The sequence below is a fragment of the Pagrus pagrus genome (assembly GCF_965226575.1).
Source record: "Pagrus pagrus genome assembly, chromosome: 3".
NCBI lineage: Eukaryota > Metazoa > Chordata > Actinopteri > Spariformes > Sparidae > Pagrus > Pagrus pagrus.
The window spans coordinates 8,063,891-8,077,069 of NC_140187.1; the positions used below are offsets into that span (position 1 = coordinate 8,063,891).

Here is a 13,179-nt window from a genome sequence, read left to right on the forward strand (position 1 = left end):
GACTATGTCTACTGCAAATTGTGTTGCTCACAGCCAAAAAGAATGATCACCAGGCTCTTCAGTTCCCCTCACAAGCTTTAAGAGCGTTTTATATAAAACAGCTGTCTGCTGGTAGCTCTGTTCAGCTCTGATAAACACTCCAGACAGCAGGCGGACAAAGTTTGTAGGTGGCTGGTGAACAAAGTGGAGAATGTAGCCACGGAGTTGGTGAAGGCCGAGCTAAAAGTTAAGTGAATAGTGGACTTAAAGACATAATATTGGGATTTGCTGGTTTCTGGTTGTAAACACACCACCAGAGAGAGAGAGAGAGCAGCAGTGGTTGAGCAAGTTAGAGAGTGAATGGAGAGAGTGAGTGGCGTTAGCAAAGACAAAGTAGTGAATCAGGGAAATAATGTTAGTTATATTCTAAAGCACAAATGAACTTGCCTGCACCTCAACACAACCCTCCAGATTTATGCTGTTTGCTTCAAATCAATGAATCATGCTTCTCTGCTCTGCTCTGCCTGTGTGTGTGAGTGTGTGTGTATGTAGCTCAGCCCCACCCTCAGTCAAACAGACAAGCACTCTATTAACAGACAGAGAGCAAAAGAAAGAGACAGCAATGCAGCCTGATCGGTGCTTCCCGAGTGTTATTGGCTGCCCAAAGGTTGAGGCCTAGAAACATCTCCGACACAACAAAATACTAAGAAAATAATAAACTACAGGCACAACGCAGGGACTCTGCAGATACAGACACCACCTTGTCGTGGGTCATTAGTGATGACTGATAGGGATTACTTTTGTATGTTTGTCTATACATTGTTGTTTAGGAAAATCTTTCATAGTAAACGTTTAAAGGCTTATAAATTGACCTGAAATTAGTGATTTGTGATTTTTATTGTTGCTGAATGGTTTTGAAAAAGTGAAAAAATGCTGATCACAATCTCTTGAAGCCCAGGGTGGTGTTTTTAAATTGTTTGTATTGTCAGCCAACAGTTCACATCCACGTTATTTCAATATTTTACTCACAATGGTATAAAAATGAGAAAAGCAGCAAAGCCTGTGTACCATTTTTTGCCTGATAAGCTTCAGTTATATCTGAGTTACATAACAGGCTTCTGCTAATGTTTATTCATTTGCACTGAATTCTAATTAACCAAATCCGTGATGATTAATTCAAGTCAACCTGCTCAGATGATTCTGAAACTTAACTTTTAATCAAATGGATTAAAATGTACACTGTAATCAATAATTCAAGTAGAATAACAAGCGGAAGCTGTAGTTGTGGATCTGCTGTGTGTTTGTTTGACTCATAATGTGCATATTTATATGATTTTCCATAGCTGACCAGCGATGTGCCTCGTATCCTTGGTTTTACAGTTTGTGCCTGTGTGTGTGTGTTTTAGATCATCGAGGCACTGGAGCAGGATGAACAGGCCCAGAAGCAGAAGTTGGCGTATAAAGTGGAGCAGATCATCTCAGCCATGTCTACAGAGAGCTGAGACACACAGACACCTATATACATACACAAACACATATAGTATGCACACACTACACACACACACACACACACACACACACACACACACACACACTGAAACATACAACAACAGAGGAGTTATAAAACCCCTCTGCAACACACTTGGGGACTGAGCAGTGCACATGAAGGAACACATTAGGTGCATGTATGCACACATACAATCAAACATTAACACTTATACACACTGACACACACAGACATTACAGACTCAATGGACCTACTGTATAAACAAACTGACACACACACATGCATATATACACACATACAGTTGTACATACAAAAACCACTGAACACATCAAACAGCGGATCGTCCCAAAGCACGACTTTTGAATCCAATGTCATCGTTTTTTTTCCAGAAGAAACTCCAACAGGCAAACATCCAACTTCTAAAAAGGCTCCTAGGGAGGGAGGGAGAGACAGAGAGAGACAGAGAGAGTAAGAGAGAGAGAGACAGAGAGAGAGACAGAGAGAGAGGATTTGGGCCATCACAGTTGCTGAATTCGCAGCCAATTCTTTTCCGCTGGGTAACGGCTGGTCTTTGTAGTGGGTACTTATACTAACTGTGTGTGTGTGTGGCCTGGCTGGAGCTCTGAAGAGAGAACGGCACTTAATAAAGAATGACTCAACTTGAAAAGCCACTGGAGGAGCTCAACAAAGACGGGAGCCAATTTAATGGGACGGCACATGTGGTGAGACAGGACTCGACGTACTTTTTATGCGTCAAAGATGAAGGACGCTTATTCGCACTACATATCACGGGCTTGGAGTGACATCGCCATTCGGAGCAGAGATGTGTAACTTTGCATTGTAAAGCCTTTTCTTATTGCCTTTAAAAAGGCTTTGAAAAAAAAGAGAGAAAACTAAAGACTCTGGCATGGTTGCTTCTCATTCCCCCCTCACCTGAAGCTCCCCGTCATAAGTTAGATTTCTTGTTTAGAAAATAAGATTTTCTGACTCTGCTGGGGATTGAACCGCACATACACAAAATTCATCACTGACAGAGTGAGGGTCCGACTCTTAAATAATAAAACGCTGAGAAGGCATTACCTTCAAATGTGAAATATATGTAGAGATATTTCCAGACCCAATCCCTGGCTTTTGTGCCAAATTTAATGTCTCATGTTTCATTCATGTTAAATGCCCCCGTAGACGCTATTAATAATACACGCCATTGTACGGAAAAGATCCCATTTGAGATAGGGAATTTTTGTACAGTGATGATCTATGGACCACCAATTCAACCATTCAAAGATAAGTGGAGACCAAATTGAACTGTAGCAGAAAGCATGATTAATGATGCTATAAGTCTGATGGTGGATCAGATTAGCCTAACCCCGGCCAACAGCGCCGCCCCCTCCCCCTCCCCCTCCCCGCCTCATCAGTCATTGTTTACATTTAAGCGTGATACTTGAAATGCACCGAGTGTACGAGATATTAAGAACACCTGCTGCTCCTGTGAGCTAATCTGCTCGGATTAAGTTAGACGAAGGCTCTGATGCCTTATTGATTTTCCCCAATAAATCCACTTTGAACGTAACCTGGAAGCTAAACGCAGGAAACAAGCTGGAGAGGGATTTCTAACCCTGGGGACATTTGAGCTGCGGGGGTGCTGCGATAGGGTGAAGCTCAGTAAAAAGTGGATGTTCCTAATATTTTTGCGCACAGAGTGGATGTGTGGTTAATGGTATGTGCTTGGATCAGCAGTTGGTCCTTGTAAAGTCCATTCATTAAACATCATATTTGTTGCTTCACAGCGCTACCCTTCGCTTTACATCCTGACCGTCTCTATGCTTCGGCGTATGATTTTTAATTTTGCGTTCAAATGTACATTTTACCCGACTGCTTGTTGTCTTCTTGCTGCTGTATTTATAGAGTGCCATATCTAAACTTTAAAATGATTATCACGATGAAATATTCAGCCTGAGGCATCGCATTAAATCAGGGTTTTTAGTTTTGATTGTTTGTGTTTCACCCATTGCAGTGGTGAAAGATAAACTTCTTACTGTGCTTGAGGCTGTTTCATTGCTCCACATTAATAGTCACCAAGACTGTCTATCAATGTCTCGCCCCGGTCGCCGGAGTAAAATATTGGTATCTTCTACGGTTCTGCAAACCACAGATAAGTTAAAACGAGTCAGATTACATTCACATTTAATCTATATGAGCTCACTTTTAAGAGGTGAAGGGGATGATGGCGGCGTCACAGCTGGCCAAGACGCCTGCCAAGCAAGACACCACTGTTCGAGGTGGCACGTCGGCGGGACGTTTTCCAGCCGTGTTGTGGCAACAAAAGCAGATTTGTAGGACTAGACGTCGGGACAATTGCCATGCATGTTTTGGTGACCGAGCCAAGAAAGCCTAAACATGATCTTTCCAACACCTACACAAAATAAAATTGAACCAAAAGAAACATAAAATTGCAACATATCTTGGGTTTGCAGAAATGTACACGGCCAACATTTGTTCTGGCAACTGGGCTGCAGTGTCATTCCGAAACGCTGCTCTTCTTTTTTCTTTTTTTTACCATTTCAGTATCAGTGGGGTTAATGTAGTCCCCACAGGACCTTGACTCATGCTAATCTAGAAGAACGAGAGAAAATAAGATAAATAATAATTACATTTCCTGTTAAGTGTTGAAATATGACAGAGAACTGATCTGTTCCATGTGTGGTTTGATGATGATAATTTATAAATGTGTTGTGCAATAAACTGTCAGACATTTAAACTGTAATGTTTTTTAAACTATATATTATTGTATAAATATTGTACATAAAAAACACTCCTATTTTGCAAGCGAAAAGATTCACTTTGTACTGTTGTTATACATTAAATGCGCAGCTGATGAAAATGATTTTCGCCTGGTTCCTTTCGTGGTGACGCTAAGTGTTGAATCCTAAACTGAAGGCCTGGTCGATAAAAACCTTTTGTCCTCGAACCGCTTCATTCATATGGAAAGTTAATTTCAATTTCAGACTGTGCAGCTATGACTTCAGATTCAGCATAATATAAAACCAAGTCATGATTCATAGAATTAACTGAGTTCTTTGACATCTACGTTTTGTATTTTTCAGACAAAATGTCTGCTGCTGTTAGACGTGAGGTCACTTTTAAGCCAATCTGAATGCTGCCACACATAACTGGATAATCTATTCTTATTATGTTACTGGACCACTTGCATGCTAATTTGATAGTTAAACTATTATTGGGTTTTCATGGGAGGGCTCTAAATGCAAGACAATCATGTCAGAGATCAACCGAAATCCCCTGGGTACGTCAATCAATCAGCGTTTGTACTCAGAAATTAACATAATTGTTGGCAACATACACACGTATGGAAGATTAAATGCTTTTTATCAATGAGAAAATTCATTATCAGGCTTAAACAGAACAGTGACCCCGTACACTTACAGATACTGCAACACTCTAAGCTCCTAACGTAAATGCATCATTGATCATTATTTAGTTAAAGTTAAGGCACTTAAGGTATTATTGTAATATACAAATGTGCACAATGTAAGATTTTAATTGCAATCAATGTGACAGTATAGTGACACATACTTACTATAAAGAATAAGATGATTATTAAGCACAATTTACATTCATCTGAAAGGGTTTATATGTCTTACATGAAGGATTGCTTAGCAGGGCTGCACAGGAAGAGGGCGTTGTGTTACCAGGACCAACAGCCAAAGCTGTTCTTAAAGGGTAGCGCCACCAATTTTGCACATTAAAGAGTGTTAGATGTGTAAAAAAAAGGGATCAGTATGCAGCAGTACTCCACAGGACCTGTAAACACACTTTGATGAGTAAAACTGGTGGAGTTGCCCTTTAACCTGGAGTCAGCATAAGAAATACAGATGGAACGATCACTTCCAGCTTGTTTATCTTCCACAAAAGAAAAAATAAAATGTACAGATAGTGATAAAATTAAGAAAATGTGTTCAATGTGTGCTTCATCGTATGTCAGGAAGTAACAGGGTCTAAATTTTGGCCAGGATGTAAACTATTTATTGCAGTCATATGTTTATATGCAGCATATCGCACCATTTAAACCCACTTTTGTTTGACAAAGGAGCTTGTAAAGCAACAAAGAAATATCCTGGAGAAACTGACTAAATCCCTTTGAATTTGACATAAAAAAAAAAAGCCATGTGATGAAGAGCCTCTCATCAATGAAGAGTAGCTTGCTCTGCAGTCACACTGTGACAGTATTTGGTATGGCATGTGAGCAGCATATAGGGGCTCCTGAGCACTTGCCATAAGGAGCCTGAATTCATTATTCATGTTTAACCCTCGAGGCTCTGGGCGAGCGGAGGGGAGGAGGCGGAGGGGGGGAGGAGAAGGAGGGTTGTATGAACATCCAGGCCTCCCAACCCGTACCTGTCAGATCCAGGTGGGGGTGTCATCAGCGCATTGAAGGGTCCTCTGTACACCTGCCAGGCTCTAACCCATCGTCTTTCCTCTCTTCTCTCATTGCTTGTCAGAGTGCCTGTACTCAGCAGCAGCCAGCAATCCCTCCCTACTAACTACACACACACAACCACACACGCGCACACAGACACAAGCGCAGAGGAGGATCATTAAGACTCCAACCTCCCGCACTGACAGCTGAGCGAGCCGCAGGATAGCTCCTTGATAGACTGGATGGTACCAGACAGGTTTATGGAGCTACTACAGCCATTAGAAACCCATTATTCTTCAATCAATCCCTGACACTTGTCATAATATCTCATTCTGTTTTGCCCCATGATTGATGCAGCTACATTATATATCAGACGCAGAGTAAAACAACAGCACAAAGCTTAATTTATGTGAAATCACTGGCTGTACAATGCAAGGTTTATACGGTGTAGACCCTCAGCTTCTGCCGCCGCCCCGAGCGTTTGATTCATGGGGAAAACGGACCTTACACACAGACTGCAGATCTTGAAGAATAATTCAAACTGTGGCTCAAACTGTGGAAGGAATGCTGAATGGGAAAAGGGCCTCGGACTTGCACCGTGCACCTTGAATAAACCCAGCAGAGTTTGTCTTAATAGTCAATGAAAGAGGCTCTGCTTCAATGTCCTTAGCCTCAGCGTGGGAGCTGGGTTATCATATCATTAAACGCATGAAAGCAAGGTAACATTTCTTTATGCTTTTGCACATAGAACCAGTGGAGGACACAATAACAACAGCAGCACTTATGCAATACACTTGTATTTAAGTCATTTATAAAGCAAAAATGTCGACATTCACAGCTTTTCTTGATTTTTATGGCATTGCCAATAAAATATGTTGAGATTTTCAACTATTTGTCCGACAAAATGATTAGTTAAAAGCTACTACAAGGAACTTTGATAATTATGAAGGCTCCTGTGGACAAAAGTGGTTGTCAAAACCACAAAATATAATGTCAAAAATAAGGAAAAAATTTCCTCCTGCTTCTTTTTAACTGGCTAACGTCCGAAAAAATGCTCATCACAGTTTCCAAGAGCCCAACGTGACATCTTCAAATCACTTCTTTTGTCCCACCAACATTAACTAACTAACAACATTAACATAAGTGACAGAGACAAGCAGCAAATCCTTACATTTAAGAAGCTGGAACCAGCAAATGTTTGACATTTTTGCCTGAAAACTGCCTGGCACGACTTATCGATCATCTAAATAGTTGGCAAATAATCTTCTCATGATCATAAATGATTAATCGACTAATCGTCAGAGCTCTACTCAGTGGATATACACACAAATATCTCACACATTTGTTTTTTCCCATCCGTTATGTACACTAAAACATCAAACTCCCTTGAGCGCCACTGGAAAGCAGCCTTGAGGTCACTGAGGTCTGCTAGCATCCGTCTCCTGCTGCTTTAATTAAATGCATACTACATTATCAGAGTGCACACAATCAAACAGGCGCTGATATGTTTGTTTCTTGCCAAGGACAAAAGACAGCTGTCCAAACCAAGTAAAAAAATCCTTGATGACTGCATAGAAAAAAAAAATCCCAAATGACCACAGCCCAGCCTCTACCGGTAACAGCTTGCCTCAGGATTTATAGGATGAGCTAATCCATGACGGCATTTTATTTCCCCAATTTGCTGTAGCAATTTCTCTTTTGTCCACTACCAATGACATGGTCACTTACGGTCCGGTCATAACTGCCGTCATTACTCACTGCTAACACTAACAGCTGGATTCTTTAAATATGTGCAGGTGGAAATGGTTTCAGCTCCACAACATATACAGTAAGAGGCAATAAATTAAAGGGGTTTAATGATGTAATGATGAAGCTTGATGTCCAGTGGGAGGATATGGACGGCACACCAGTCTATTGGTGCCATCTTCTGGACAAAGTTGTTATCACAAGCAGGAGGAACAGGATGAGCATTCTTCATTCATTCGCTGGTTACATGAGTTTGGATGAGAATGAGAGGGAAGGATCATGTGAGAGGCTGAGAAAATGTGATTTAGGAGGAGGGCAAAGGGTAAACATGTGTCAGTGACAAAAAGTGTCTGTTCCAGCGCTGCTGCCTGAGGGTAGGGTTCGAACATCTGCAGAGCCATGCGACGGTCCTGTAAACAGTGGTGAAAGAGGTACTCAGACCTGTTACTTAAAGTCGCTACAAGGAATTTTCATTTTTTTGTTGATTCTGGTGGGTCCAAAGACAAAGCTTAACAAAGTAAACTTTGTTTAGTGCTGGACTGTACGCGCAGACCACACAGCAGCTTCTTTCTTCAGGCTGTGAATCCATTATTTATCCTCAGCACTCCATACAAATAGCTGAAATCTTATCATTTATCTGACCTGGTCTGAATCCTAACCCGTGACAGCCATTAAGAATAAGTATAACAACTATTAAGAGACAGCAAATCTTCTCGCTGATGGTCTTGTTTGTGTACGTCATTTAGAGACATCAGCAGTAAATTGAGACTGTTTCATAACCAGTGAAAAACTCCATGCGGTACGTTTAGAAGTAAAATTCCTGTGTCCAAAATCCCACTTCAGTAAAAACATAGTAACAAAATGTACTTAAAGTAATAAAGTAGAAGTACTCATTCTGCTGTAAAATGTCCCCTGATATCTCTGACATTATCAAATTATCAGAATACTGATGCATTAATGTGCATGTAGCTTTGAGCTGGTCATGGTGGAGCTAGTTTTAGTTTTATAAACAGAGGGGAAGTTTTGTCTGGGTGTTCCCAACCGGGGGTCAGGTCCCTCCAAAGGGTCACAAGATACATCTGGGGGGCCATGAGATGATTAATGGGAGAGGAAATAAGCTACGTTCTACAAAATCTGCTATGTGAATGTACTTTTTTCTGGACGTTTCTCGAAAAAAACTTTTTACAAGGAAAGAAACAACTTAATGTATTGGATTTAATGGCAAATGTATAGGGTGGCACAAATGATCTAGGATTTGCCAAAGTCCTTTCACAAACTTCATTAATTTCCCCCCATCAAGAGTTAAACTACGCATTTTTCTTCGACAGCTTGGGGATATTGCTGTTACTTGTTCTAGTTACTAGTAAGATGAAATCACTTAAGAGCCCAAACACGTTTGGATTAAAGTGAACCACAATGAAATCCGACGCGTGTACAAGAACCCTTTTTTATTTTCTGGCTTCTTGTTGTTTTGCAGAGGGCGTCAGTTGAGGAGGCGGTCCTCTAATGATTTTAATAATCCACAATTGCACACACACTGCTAAGAAATGGGGTCATATGTGTCCCAGACCACCTCTAAATGTGGCCTGAGCGGATCTCAGTGAGTCATGAATGCATCTTGGGTGCATTTACACCTGAACTTCGAGCTGTTCACTTGCGATTGGATCACTCACGACGGATGTTGATACCAGGTGTAAGCGGGGTCTCATAGACATCTGAAACATGATAAAATGCCCAAAAAGACCACTTTTAAGAGTCACCACTCATACAGAAGTTTAAACTTTAACAAAGTATTGTATTTTAAACAATATCATGTTGTTCTCTGCAAAGTAACTAGTAACTACAGCTGCCAAGGAAATGTAGTGCAGCAAAAACTACAATAGCTCCCTCTGGAATATAGTGAAGTAGATGTATGAAGAAGCATACAATTGAAATACGTAAGTAAAGTACAAGTACCACAAACGATTGTACAATATTTGACTGCAGGTCATGCCACAGATATACTGTGAACCCTGAGGCTGCAGGTAAGCCCCACTGAAATGTCCTCGCACATTTTGTTTTGGGAAGAAGTGACTTCATCAATACAGCACTTCCTTTCTTCTTACTTTCTCTTCCCGCTCTCTGGATGGCAGAGACCTCGCTGCTCAGCCCACAGAGGTAACGGTCAACATTTGCTGCAGTTTGAAATCAAATCCCCTCCCACTCCTCCTCCTCCTCCTCCTCCTCCTCCTACTCCCAAACCTTCCCTCACTTTCCCTCCTTCTCTGCCTCTCTTCTCGTGCACTCATGAAATCACTCCAACACAGGCTCCCTCCTTCGTAGCCAATCGGTGAGCTTTGTGGGATTTATGGCTCACATTTTCAAAGCTCCATAAAATGTGTATTACAACGTGCATGTGTTTCCGCGGTTATTGCGTGTGTCCAAATTTGTTGATACAAATAAATTAAGGAAAACTAAATTAAGAAAACAAAAGAAAAAATGTCCTCATTAATTAAGTGGGACATGTCAATTGCCTTTTTGTCTTTTCTTAAGTCAAAACAGAACCATGAATCTCGGAAGCTAAATTGTTAATTATGAACGGGTGGCAAAGAAACTCTCTTCCCACAAAAGACTGTCACATTAGGAGAGTTGTTGTTTTACAACTTCCTGCTCAGAGCTCTGCCTGGGGCACATACAAATAATCCATTTTTGGTGAACTCTTGCGCTCAGACAGAATAAATAGCGAACACTGCTGCCACCGCAAAACATTTAGAAGATTTACATTTTAAACAAAACCATCTTTCATACGCTGCTGAACTTACGTTTTGTCAGTAAAGCTCTGAATGTGGAAACTAATAAAAAAAAAAGTCTTCAGAGAATATAATTCATGACATTTTCTGCTAATAAGCTCTCTAGTTAGTGAGGGGAATCTGCCATTTAAAGTAGCCCAGTGAGCCGTCAGCCAAGCCTCAGTGATCCTAGGGCTGTCCAATTAGCAGCTTAAACTTCCATTACTGCAAAGTAAGACTTCTTGGATCAAACACCACTGACCTTTTGCCTAAAATACACCCGAGAAGTGAAATATTTTTGTCTGATTCAAGTCAGGCTGTTAGATTAACCTTCATCCGCATAGCTTGGCTAGTTTCACCCCAGAAAATAATTAGTAATCATCGCTCAAAGCTAATTGACATATTAAAAAATGTGCATTTATCTTTATCTCTTCCGTAACTGAATAAACAAACTGTTCTCAGAGGAAAATAAGGTCCCCAGAACACTGTTTGAAGCTAGAAAGGTGGCAGGGTCCGCCAAATATAAACAAAGTAAAACATTTTGTTTGTTGAGTTTGTGAAATTAACAGGTGACTACAGCAGCTGATTTAACAGGTTAGGGCACTTAAAAAAGACAGGAGTAGCAGGCTCCTACGTCATGCTCACAAAGAGTTCATCATGAATCAACTGAATGGAAATGAAAATGGCAACTACAGTGTTGTTGTTCGAGCGCGTTTCACAACACAAACACTACATAAAGCAGAAAGTGATGAAAGGCAACGTTCACTATGTGCGCCGCCATACTGCTGTGATGCCATCTCTGTTCAGGTAGGTGAAGTCAGGTTTCGCGGATCTTTCCCAAGTTTTCCACTTGGAATAACGACTTCGATGACGTTTCCATTGCACATTTCCAAGTCATTTTTTCTGAGTGCAGTGCAATGCAGCATTAGATACGACTTAGCAACGAGATAAACTAGTCCACTCAGCTCATAGAGCCCTTTGACTCGAATATTAGCAAGAAAGCTAAGGTTATGCTTGTAAGTTTCAAAGTCAACAACACTGCGTGCGGTTGATAAGCAGTAAATATAATTTGAGGGTATGTTTAACAACAAGACTGGCGAGATAGCCATTGTGTTCTGAGGGATGGTTTACTTCTTACAGACTACACAGTGTTGTAAATGAGATATACATTTTTTTTTTTATTTACCTCTAACCTCAAGGAGTCTGCAGCCAGCTGATGCCAACACCACTCAATGTAGATACAGCCTACAGTGCATTCATTTAGATGGAGAACAGACATTTCCAGGTGCCCTTGTATGAAAAGTTAATTGACACCCTCCAGCTAATCAGAACAGAGTATTCACCCAGGCTATACAACAAACATTAAGCGTTGTTTTCTTGTTTTAGGGTTTTGATAAGAAACAGCTGTGCATGTACGAATGCATATGATTTTATTGTACAAAAGGGAAGAAAAGAAAAGAACAAGAGGCTGCGTGCAAGTAACAAAAAAAAAGAGGCATGTTGACAAAATGTTTGGCAACAGCTTAGGATTTTTGCGGTCTGTAAAGTATAGGGGCGAATCTAAAGGGAACTCCTCGTGAGAACGCACACGCACAAAAGCACAACGCTTCTCTTTTGATATCCAAACCGGTTGCCTATATTCTCCTGAGACGCTCCATCATACTTTTCAAAAAGCATTTAACACACATGCTCCGAGGTGCGTACACACAGGGCACGGAACTAAAAAGCGTTAAAACGCACTCGCGAGCTAAACCAAAACACACACTGCTGTCACAAGTAATCTACAGCACGAGCAGATATATGATGATTGCAATGTACTGTTACTGAAGAAACAGTGCAGCCGCTAAAAGGGTAAAGGGGGCTGTGTTTTTAAACGCCGTAAGCTGCAACAGATGTGCAGAACAGTCAATATACTATAAACAAATAAAGCCATATGAAGCCGGGCCTATAGGCTTTAAATCACAGGATGCCAGTGGTAGAAATGTTTTCCAGATTGTCTTTCTGTGTAGGACTGTAAGGAGGAATGCATTTACTTAACGCACGCACTGTCTGCGTCGGCTTCCTGCTCTGTGACCGCGACGAGCTTCTTCGTGACACTTAAGACCAAACAATGTCACAAAGGAAGACGGGAGAGGAAGCTGGGTGTCTAATGATGGAGTTCTGACACAAAGATGTATTATACCTTCGAGTTACAATGACACAATCGCATTTCCTATATTTAAGTCACAGAAATGGCTACAAAATGAAGGTACAAAGCTTTGTGCACGGGTGAAAAAAAGATCGTACGAGGAGAAATATACAAAGGATAAAGAAGAGGTTGCCGGGCTTTGTGCTGCTGCTCTTTGTTGAGAGTAAAAGGTCTATTCTGTGCAAGATGCTGTGATCCACGAGGACTCAAGTAGCAGAAATACTTAACTAGCTAACAGTCTAATGAATGTTTTACTGGGGTGACATGACTGCTGCTGTCCAGCTGTGGCTGCCGTAATGGGCACACTGCTGATTTTTCTCTTGGGGTTTTCAGCAAAGCTCATCTTGAGTCACAGCGAGGGGCCAATTGCCCACCTCAACGCCCCGCTGTTTGAGCTGAATGTTTGATAGGGGTCTGGGCAAGGAGGAAGGAGGGGTAACAGGGAGGAAATAGGGTGACGGGGGGGAAGGAAAGGATGGGGCCAAAAGTGGGACAGAGGGACTATGGGCACTGGGACTGGTATCAAATTACAAGACCGTTTCCCAAGCGTGGTAAG

General features: G+C 41.3%; 1 protein-coding gene across 1 annotated transcript in view; it reads left to right on the forward strand.

Moving 5' to 3' along the window:
- The window catches only part of LOC311255402 (plexin-A2-like), a 90,631-nt gene extending 86,261 nt beyond the window's left edge, over window positions 1-4,370 (forward strand). Inside the window, exon 32 of the mRNA XM_084349846.1 lies at window positions 1,386-4,370. Coding sequence (XP_084205972.1) covers window positions 1,386-1,481 — 96 coding nt within the window. The 3' untranslated portion in view covers window positions 1,482-4,370. The remainder of the gene's footprint in view (window positions 1-1,385) is intronic.
- The last annotated feature ends 8,809 nt before the right edge of the window (window positions 4,371-13,179 follow it).